Raw genomic sequence first — 10,087 nt, forward strand, 5'->3', positions numbered from 1 at the left:
AGGCAAAGAGGAGGGATGGTATAGAAGGGTAACTGCAAGTAATGCACAGTGGCTGGGAGGTGAGGTAAACTTATCATTTAGAGAAGAGGCTGAAAATTACTTCATCCAAAAACTTACTGAGTACCTATTAAATGTCAGGCCCTATGTAAGGTGTCAGGGAGACGGTGGTACATGAGATAAAACCAGGCTCCTGTCTCCTGGAGCTTATATGCAGGTATATATGTCATCATAGCCACAAAAATGTAACATGAGAGGCTTGACTCAAGTAGCTGGTGTATCTCTACTCACGATTCTAATGGAATGTATAAAGGGTAGGTGGAGTTTGGTACTGGCATCGCCCTGCCTCCCCTTCCCAGGAAGGGAAGCAGCATGGGAACTGACTTTCGAAGATGACAGTTTCTCAGGAGGGCAGAAGGAACAGGAAAGGTTAGGCAGGAAGATCTAAATATTCACAGGGTCTGGGGTTTAGGAAACGGGTATCTCTGGGGGGCTGTTATTCTGCTTACCACAGAATGAAAAATGTCTGGGTCCTTGAATTTGTTGAGAAGGAATGCAGTCCTGCCGTCAGCTATTTCTGGACTCCTCCTAAAGTCAACCACAAACAAGACAGATAAAGTGCTGTTAGTCTATGTTGTTTGAAATAAAAAACAACAAGCAAAAGGCGAACAAAATATAGCTTTATGAATCCCAACCCACCTGCTTTCCAACCTGCAATGGGAAAGCAAGTTTAGAAAATGAAGGGTTTGGGTGTTTGGTACAAGCTCTGAGTCTGAGCCCCACCTTCTGCACAGGTGAGTGGCTGGCTTGTCCACCCACCCAGTCTTAGACTGAGGAGGAGTATAATGGAACAGAAATGATTGCTGCTGATTCTTCCCAGCTTCCTCTTCGTACTGTTTTCCTGCTCCCTCTTTTTACTCCTCCAAGTCATTTCCAGCCTCCCTACCCTGTTTCTTTGGGCTTTTGACACACTCAGGACAAAGGGATGTAAGGCAGAAGGATGAGAGCTGAAGAGAGAAACAAGGTGGTCTGCTGTGGGGGAAGAGTGGGATACAGGGCAGGAAGTACTCCTGGGATCTGTGCATCCCCACCAGAGTCAAGAAAGTTGACTAGATTAGTGATTATGTTTTGATAGCCAGACTGGGTTTCTAAAGGCAGAGAGCCGAGAGCCATGGAGCTAGGCATCTCCTCATAGGGCTTGCTGAGAGGTGTGGCTGCAGCAGCAGCAGCTCAATTGCCCCACCTAAGTTGACAAAAGAGCTGGTAAGAAATCCCCTTTTGGAAGATCACAGTGTTTGGAAAATAGGTTATTTCTCTCTCTGACTTCCTATGAGGCAGAGGCAATAAAACTAACAGGCATGCAACTAGAAATAATCGTAATAAGTCAGAAAGACAAATACCATATCACTTAGATGTGGGATCTAAAATATGACGTAAATGAACCTATCTATGAAACAGAATCATGGACACAGAGAACAGACTGGTGATTGCCAAGGAGGGGAGTAGGGCAGGGATTGGGAATTTGGGATTAGCAGATGCTAAGTGGCATATATAGAATGGATAAACAACAAATCCTACTGTAGAGCACAACGAACGATTCAGTATCCTGTGATAAACCATAGTGGAATGCATGTGTGTGTGACAGTGACCTCACCACCACCAACAGGAGGCTGCTCTTTGCCCTCTTCCTTACCTTTTCCACCATCCAGAGCTAGTGCAGAGCGAGCCAGTGGGGAGCGGAAGTGCTGACCACTGCCTCCTTCCCTTGCTAAGCAGACAGCATCACATCCAGCAGGCAGTGTGTGTGTGTTGAGGGGTGGAGACTTTTGAATCAAATGACTGAAAAACTTCAACATCAGATTGTTTGAATAATGCAAAGTGACTTAAAAGTTACAGAACTGCGAGAGTCCTCTTCCAGGGTGAAACTGTATTCAATAAAACACAGCTGGCACAGTTACTGGAAAAACAGAACCACTCTACTATTCGTATCTCAACAAGGTGATACTTCAGTTGGTTACTTCAGCATTATAAAAGGCTGAACGTGGAGCCTGCCCTCTATACTGGTGGAAGGGATAGGCTGTGAACAGAGGAAGCAGAGACAGAGCATGGTCCTCACCATAAGGCAAGGTTCTGGGGTCCACTAATGATCCCCCGACATGGTAAATTCTCAGGCCCTGACCAGTTAAAGACCAGTGAGGGAAGTAGGTGGTCGTACTATCACGGGGGATGGGCAGAACACCCCTCCCCAGCACTCTTTTGCCCTCCTAACTTGGCCCCTAGTCTTTTCTAAACAGTTAAACCTGATTTAAGGCACTCATGAATTTGTCAAGTATTGTTTCTGAAAGTAAAGTTTCGAAAATTAACACTGTATCTAACCAAATGCCCATTGCACCCCCTTCCCCACAAAGGACGCTGAAGGAGCATCTTCTGATGTCCTGTACCTCAAGCCTATGTGACTACAAACTTTATTTGGCTGGTGAACTCTTTTGGAAACCTGATTTTAAAAAAAGCATTTACTACACCCCTAGAAAACTATACATGCACACAATTTTGCCTTCGATTTAAGGATTTTTGGCCCTAGAAGGCTTTTGACTGCTAGTGACCAAAATATTGTTTTGCAAAAATTAGAAATTGTTTAGATGGAATACTTTTATTTAGCAAAAAAAAAAAATCTTACTAATTCAGATTATCTTCTATTACATACTGTCTAGACTATAATTTGCAAGTCACAAGTGCAAGAGTTGGTTATTTTTTATGCTAAACAAAGGGACAAAATTCAGAAGAACAGCAGCCAATTGAAAAGGAAAAACTAGCAGATGAACCAGAATAAAAGATTTTATTGTATTCTATACATTCACAGGTCACTTCCAGATTTAGCAGTAACACTGCAGTGCTGATACTGTGCACTCTTCAGCTCGGACCATGCTGGAAATCTGTAGCTGTCTTTCAGCCTAGATACCATTCCTAACAGTGCAGCCCGGCAACCAACAGCTAATTGACTGTGGCAGAATTCACTCCCATTTTCTCAAAAAGTTAAAGGATCAATCGTTTCCATTCCAAAAGAGATTACCAAACACTGTGTAGTATAGAGTTCCTTCCCTCACTCTTTTTTATCTTGTTATGGACTGCTATCCCTTAGTTTGAGAAGTAGACGTTTATCTAGCAAACCTCTGTACAGACCAGCTAAATAACCAAGGCAGAGTCGTGAAAACAGCTCTTGTTTCTCTGGCCAGAATTCACCCCTGACCTTCAGCCCCTGCCACAGATATGAAAGTACCTGGTTCTCACTGAGTGTTCCTGGCTGACACAAACTCATGTGCCCCACAGTAAGACCGCTTCAAAACTTTGGCGTACGCCATGGGGGGCAGGGTCACACTTTATTGTATGTGGCCTGCCACAGCCTCAGAAGATTCAGCAGATGAGTGATCACCAGGTTCCACTGTCCCTTGGCTTAGAGGTGCTTACTTGATTCTCTGAGGAAGGCTGACACATGAATCTCTTCACCGCAAATACTGCTTCCATTGCCACAAATCAGTTTGAAATCACCTTTTCTACTGAGATTTTTAAAGTGCACTGAAGAGCAAAAAGCTTTTTCTCTTCTATAATGAAATACACATTTTCTTTACTCTTGGTGTTTGTAATATGCCTGCAATTAGAAGCAGCAAACACGAAACAAACAAAACACGGGTAGAAGGCACAGGACGAGGAGCAGTATGCAAAGTTTACTATTTACTCTCACAGGAACACCAAACCAAACAAGACCCCAAACCCATTTTGTTAACAAATCGGTCTCCTCTGTTCCACAATCAGTCCTTGAAAGCAGAAACCACATTTACTAACCCCTGTATCCCAGGTAAGCAGGCCTGTACCAGAACCAAGTAGCCATCAGGTTACACCAGAAAATCTAAGTGGTCCGAAAGACAACTTGTTACAAATGCTTAATGTTTTTCCTCTGAAAATACCGTCAAGTCTACTAATGCAAATCCAGAATAGTACTGCCATTCAATTTAGCAGAATGCTACATAGTCTATATAGAATAAAAATTAGCCACAAAAATACCTTAGAAAAGATTTTTTTCTCCCCCTTGTGGAGACTTTTAAGATATTATGGAATTCTCAATCATTATATTCAAACTGCAACCAACCTTTGTTATCACTATTTTTTAATTCTTTCTTAAAAGGGAAAAAAGGGTAAATTTTTGATTTTGAAATATTGACAGGATCCTCCAAAGTTAAATATTAACATCTTTTCATCTCTCTTACGAGAACTTTACTGTAAACATACATTATCACAGAATTAACTATTCAATGTTACAAAATGTTATATTGAAAGAAAACAGATCTCTTCTGAACCCGGATTCTTCATCCACAAAAGTTTAATGACTAAAATAACACCACAGAATGAACAAATGTTTTATTGGCATGTTCATTGTTGTAAACAGCATCTGGCATGAAAAAGTTTTACCAAAACTTTTTTATTGATTTTTATAAATTAGATGGCATTTTCAAAATTGACGTAGAATTGTGTTCACTAAATAGCTGTATTTAGCAAACTTGTGGATTCTAACAGACTCTGCAATGAAATCATGGTGACTGTATTAGCCTGTGCCATGACCTGACTTCCTAGCAAGTTTATTCAACACGATGTTAAGATGTTTCCCCAAAGTTAAACTACATGTAACTACGTGTCAACTCCAAAAATTAAACTGGGACTTACAAGGTTTTAGAAGATTCAAACTTGAAGTAAAACTTCAAAAATAAATGTATAAAAGGAAAAAAACTGAAGCCACTGAACAGAAAAACCTCATTAACAAGGGCAAATACCATCGTATGGGACCCAGTGCTGAGGAAGCTCACTGAGGGCTACGTTTACATAGACTGCTATACCTCTCCATGTACACAAATGTACATCATGAGTGATATGTAAAAGGAATAACCATGGGAAATAGTTGAACTGCAATTATGGTAACTCAACAGGATCGATTTTATTTACATGCTGAATGAACGAGTGAAACGAATTCTCTACATCCATAACTTATGTACAATCAGTTATAATTACAACATTGCAGCAATTTGAGCTGCCACCTGCTGGGAGCGGTCTAGGGAAATGTTTTGATGTTCTAGAATAATGTTCTTAATACTTTGCCAAAAATGAAAAAAATAAAAACACAACTTCACGATTCTTTACTGGGTTATGGCTGGTTCTAAGATTTTCTTTCTTCAGCTCCTGTTTTTGCTGCTTTCCAAGAGTCAACACACGCTGCATTTACTTCTGAATTGTCAATGAGGTAATGTGTGTATCAGTGAAATAAACAGAAAATTCATTCATTCATGGCCTTTGCACAGCTTTTATTATTAAGCTATGAGCATTCTGTTTGAGGCTGGTTTTACTAGCGGCTATGTGCACATCTGTCCGCAAGAAAAGAAGTTTACTCATTCCCCTTCCCACTTTTCTAGTAGCAGGTCTCGCTTTCTGTTTTTGCACATCCCTTTTCACTTTACAGTACATGTGACTATAGTGCACAACATGATTCCAAGTCACACAGCGGCCCACTGGGCACTGAGCTTCTGATTGGTGAAGGGCCGTCCAATCAGTGCTGGTGTCGCTGGGTTACCCCCTAACCATGTCCGGCCATCCCGGCACTACACAGTAGCAGTGAACCGTCTAATTAAAACCAAAATCCCCCAGGGAAATGCTACACTAGCAGAGTCAGTCTTGAGTTAGATCTTTATTTGGTGCTCCATCCAGATAAATTTTTAGTGCTTTCTCTTTCCGAGGTGAGTATGTTACACGATGTCCTGTTTTCTGGAGTCGACTGCTTTCTTTTTTCATCAGTTCATTTCTCTGCTCGTCTGTCAACTCCATTAATTCTTCTCTTCTATCCCTACATTTAAAATATTAATGACACATTAGACCAGTACAGCCATCTGCCTCTTTTAATTTATGTTTAAAAGCTATAATGCTCCTCAATGAGAAAATTAAATCTGATTGTCACCACTTAAGTTATATAACTTATCCTAAGATGTCCTAGATTTCTAATGTGTTTATTATGTTAACACAGCACGCACTTCTAAAAACGGCATAGAATAATTTCCATGTTACTACTAGTATAATAATGGCTATCATTTATTGAACATCTATTTATAATAGCCATTAGGCCAGTTTTTTTAAATGCAGTATTTCAAATTCTCATAAAATCCTGCAAGGCTGACATTACTGATGCCATTTTACAGATAAGGACCTAGGTAAATAAATAACAAAGCTAAATTTGAATACATACCTGCCAGGCTCCAATGACTACTCTTTTTCCTCTCTCTATATAGAATGACAGATCCGGTAGCCACTAGCCATGTGTGTCTATTGAAGTATGTATGATCCAAATTGAGATGGGTGGCAAATGTAATAAACACATAATATTTCTAAGACTACAAGGAAAATTATGTAAAATATCTTAGAAGTGATTTTTATATTGTTTACATGTCATAATGATATTTTGGATATAGTGGGTTAGAAATACTTATTAAAATAATGTTACCTTTCTACATTTTAAAATGTGGCTAACTAGAAATTGTAAAATGCAATATACGGCTTGTATTGTATTTCTACTGGTCAGGGCTATTCTATATCGTAACAATCATAAAGCTATTTATGAAAAATAAGATGTACAACAAAAATGTGGTATCTCTAGAAATAACCAAAACATTGTGAATGTTACCTATAAAATATGACTGCACCATCATCACAGATATAAAGAGGCCAGACATTCAGGGTAGAAACTTTGGGATTCCAGTCCAAATCCTGATGAATATCCAGGACAGAAATATCACAGGGAAAAGTTCCTCTACCCTAAGGAAAAAAGAATGAATGAATGAATGTCACCGTTGGCCATGTTTACTTAGCGTTAGTACCCAGATTTAAACACTCTCAGGGTCTTACCTTGGCAAACTCAATATCTTCTACAGGAATTCCACTGATTTCATAAAGCTGTAAGAGGAAACATTTCACGTGAGCTCACCTAAAAACTAAGTTTGCTGAAACAATTTTCCTTTCACCTTGTGAACACAGAAATAGTTTTGATTTTTTCCAAAGAAGTAACATGTTTGATTTTCCAAAGAAGTAACATGTAAAATTTTTTGAAAGCAGGAAGCAGAACTGTCTCCCCAGTCCACCTGCAAGTACCATGTCTCAAAATATCTATTTAGTATTAATATATTCCTTCCAGACCTTTTCCTATGCATATATAAACTATATACAAGTTTATAAAATACATAAAGCTGTATCTATGAAATATATCTATATGATAACTTTATATAACCTATAAAAAACAGGATACAGAGTAACCTCATTCTCTTCACTAGTTGAAAAATATACCATTTTATTTCCAATTGATGGACACTGAGCATGTTTTTAGGTTTTCCCAGTTACAATTCTATATAATATGTATACTCTGTATATATTTCCTTGCGTATCTCTACAAATTTCTTTTTACTGAATTCTTAGATGTGCAACTGCATGTGTGAAATGTTTATAAACAATGCCAAGCTGAACCCTGAAAAACTTATGTCAATTTAATCACTTATCGAAGGTCTATGATATTGCCTGGTTTACCCAAACCATGACGACTCTAGGTCCCCAGCCTCCAGGATCTAATGCCTCATGATCTGAGGTAGAGCTGATGTAGTAATACTAAAGTGAATAACAAACATAATGTGCTTGAATTATTCCCAAGCCACCCTCCTTCCCCACCCTGCCTGGTTCAAAGAAAAATCACCTTTCATGAAAATGGTCCCTGGTGCCAAAAAGGGTGGGGACTGTTGCTCTAGATATTTTTATTTTCTAAATCTTCATCGTTATTTAGGAGGTAAAAAAATGCTATTATTGTCTTCTATTTTTAATTTTTTTTTTTTGCTGCTGTTATTGTTTTAACTTGTATTTCTTGTTCTATGAATTGCCTATTCATGTTCTTTGCTTATTTTAAAATTAGACTGTCCAGTTTATTAATTTGTATCTCCTTTTAAATTTGGATATGTCTCACATATGTTTCATATGTTTTCCCCTTTCTTTTAGTTTTGTTTATGCGTTGCTTTAAAAAAAATTTTTGAGGGGGTGGTGTGCAGAAGATTTAACTTTTATATTGCCTATCTTTCCTTTTCTGGCTTTTGGTATTATACTCACAAATACTTTTCCCTCTATGGGATTATAAACTTATTTTCAATATATTCATCTAGAACATTTATCATTTTGCTATATTTTAAAATATAAATACATTTAGAATTTTTTGGTGTGAAATATGGAAATACATTTTTTCCCAAAATGCCAACTGTCCTAGTACCTTTCTCCAGGGATCCTTAGGATTCTCACCTTTGCTAACCCTAACCTTCAGCTGGATTCTCTATTTAATTATACTTCATCTGGTTTTTTAAATATATATAGCAATTTACTCTAGTAATTCTAATCCTAACCACTCAGGGCAAACTTGATCCAAGTTATAGAAAGCGGGGCTCACTTCTGGACGGCCAGAAGTCAACATAATTTTTCAAAGCATCAGCAGCCCTGAGAAACAATGGCCATTTGGCACAGGTGCGACTGAAACAGAAAGGCTGCAGCATCAGTGTCTGGCACTCACTTCGTAGGGTCTCTCTTATGCAACACAGAGAAAAAGGTATGTTAGTTCATTTTGTTTAAAATGAGTTTACCTTATCTCGCAACTCATCAACACTACTGCTTTCCAACACAACCTCCTGGAAGGGATCCAACTTCATCTCTGAAGGCCTCCACCGTCTTGACAAAACTGCAAGTTGTGACATGGATTTCATCTTCTCCACCCCTAAGAATATGCAAGAGTAGGCCATCATTCTATTTACTCTCAAGATTCGTAATATGCCTTATATTGCCTCGAAAACAAAAAGATTTCCTTCAAGCATTGTTCTTAAAAAGTAGGCATAAAGAAACTAGTTATCCCAAGGAGTTTTTCAGAATAAAATACTCTCTCTTTCCCCTTCCAGTCTCAGAAGATAATTCGTAACCCCACAAGCTCTCCTTCCACCAGGACTCCTAATTTCACTCTCTCGTGAGTCTTGTTGGACACTGCTCTCCCAACTACTCTCATCTTTGGACCTCTAATCTTTGCCTTCTGTTGGCTCCCACCATCCCACAATCTAAAATCATCATCAGACAGCCTTCATTTTATCTTCTTTTTTCATTCAAGCTATCATTAATCCTTCTCTTTTACTCCCAAACTTGCTGATTCTTCAAAACCCAGCTCAACCGTCACCTTCCTCTTTGATATACAGAAGAGCCAATTGCACTGATGTGTTTCTTAGCACATATCATTTTAGAACGACAGGTGTGTAGTTCTGGTGTTCCCATACACCGTGCATCTCGAGGGCAACCTTTATTCATCGTTGCAGCACCATGCATCAGAATGTCTGGCATTTTACAGGCCAATGTTTCTTAGATTTAATCACATGACTTAAATCTTACTCAAGTACTTTGATGCTAAAATATATACTGAAATGATACTGATGCACAGATCCACCATTCAGTGACATATTCTGGCTAATTCATCTCCGCCAATATATATTCTTTCCTAACAAGGGTGACGTCTATGTCCTTCATCTCTTCTTGGCCTACCCAGACACAGGGATTACTCTGTAAGGCCCCAGATACTCAGAGAAGGAATAACTGATAACACACATTGGTCTTCTAGGTCACTGTTACCCAGTTATATGGGTTGAACTGTGTCCCCCATCAAAACATGTTGGACTCCTGAACTTCAGTATCTCAGACTGTGACCTTATTTGGAATTTACAATAGTAATCAAGCTAACATGAGGTCAGTTAAGGTAGGTACTAATCCGATATGACTAGTGTCCTTGTGATACAGGAAACTGGGACACGGACAGGAGCACCTGCACGGCGCACACCGTGTGACGTGAAGGCAGAGGCCAGGACAGTGTCGGGCATCTCTCTACAAGCGGGGACACGGGGCTGCCAACAAACCACCCCCGGGAGAGGCGTGCAGCAGACGCCCCCTCAACACCAGCAGAAGGGACCAGGACATTGTCAGGCATCTCTCTACAAGCGGGGAC

At 39.3% G+C, this 10,087-nt stretch overlaps 1 protein-coding gene across 3 annotated transcripts in view; it reads right to left on the reverse strand.

The window, feature by feature from the left end:
- USP47 (ubiquitin specific peptidase 47) overlaps positions 1–10,087 on the reverse strand; it is a 114,696-nt gene that overhangs the window by 730 nt on the left and 103,879 nt on the right. For 2 of the 3 annotated variants that reach the window (XM_010830622.1, XM_010830621.1), the window contains exons 26-29: positions 8,694–8,824; positions 6,934–6,981; positions 6,713–6,843; positions 5,321–5,881 (exon numbers count right to left, since the gene is read on the reverse strand). The exons of the other annotated variant lie outside the window; for it this stretch is intronic. In XM_010830622.1, the coding sequence (XP_010828924.1) occupies positions 5,707–5,881; positions 6,713–6,843; positions 6,934–6,981; positions 8,694–8,824 (485 nt within the window). In that variant the 3' untranslated portion in view covers positions 5,321–5,706. Of the gene's footprint in view, positions 1–5,320; positions 5,882–6,712; positions 6,844–6,933; positions 6,982–8,693; positions 8,825–10,087 lie in introns of those variants that run through there. 3 annotated transcript variants of the gene reach the window in all.

Source organism: Bison bison, unplaced genomic scaffold (assembly GCF_000754665.1).
Source record: "Bison bison bison isolate TAMUID 2011002044 unplaced genomic scaffold, Bison_UMD1.0 scf7180017864518, whole genome shotgun sequence".
NCBI lineage: Eukaryota > Metazoa > Chordata > Mammalia > Artiodactyla > Bovidae > Bison > Bison bison.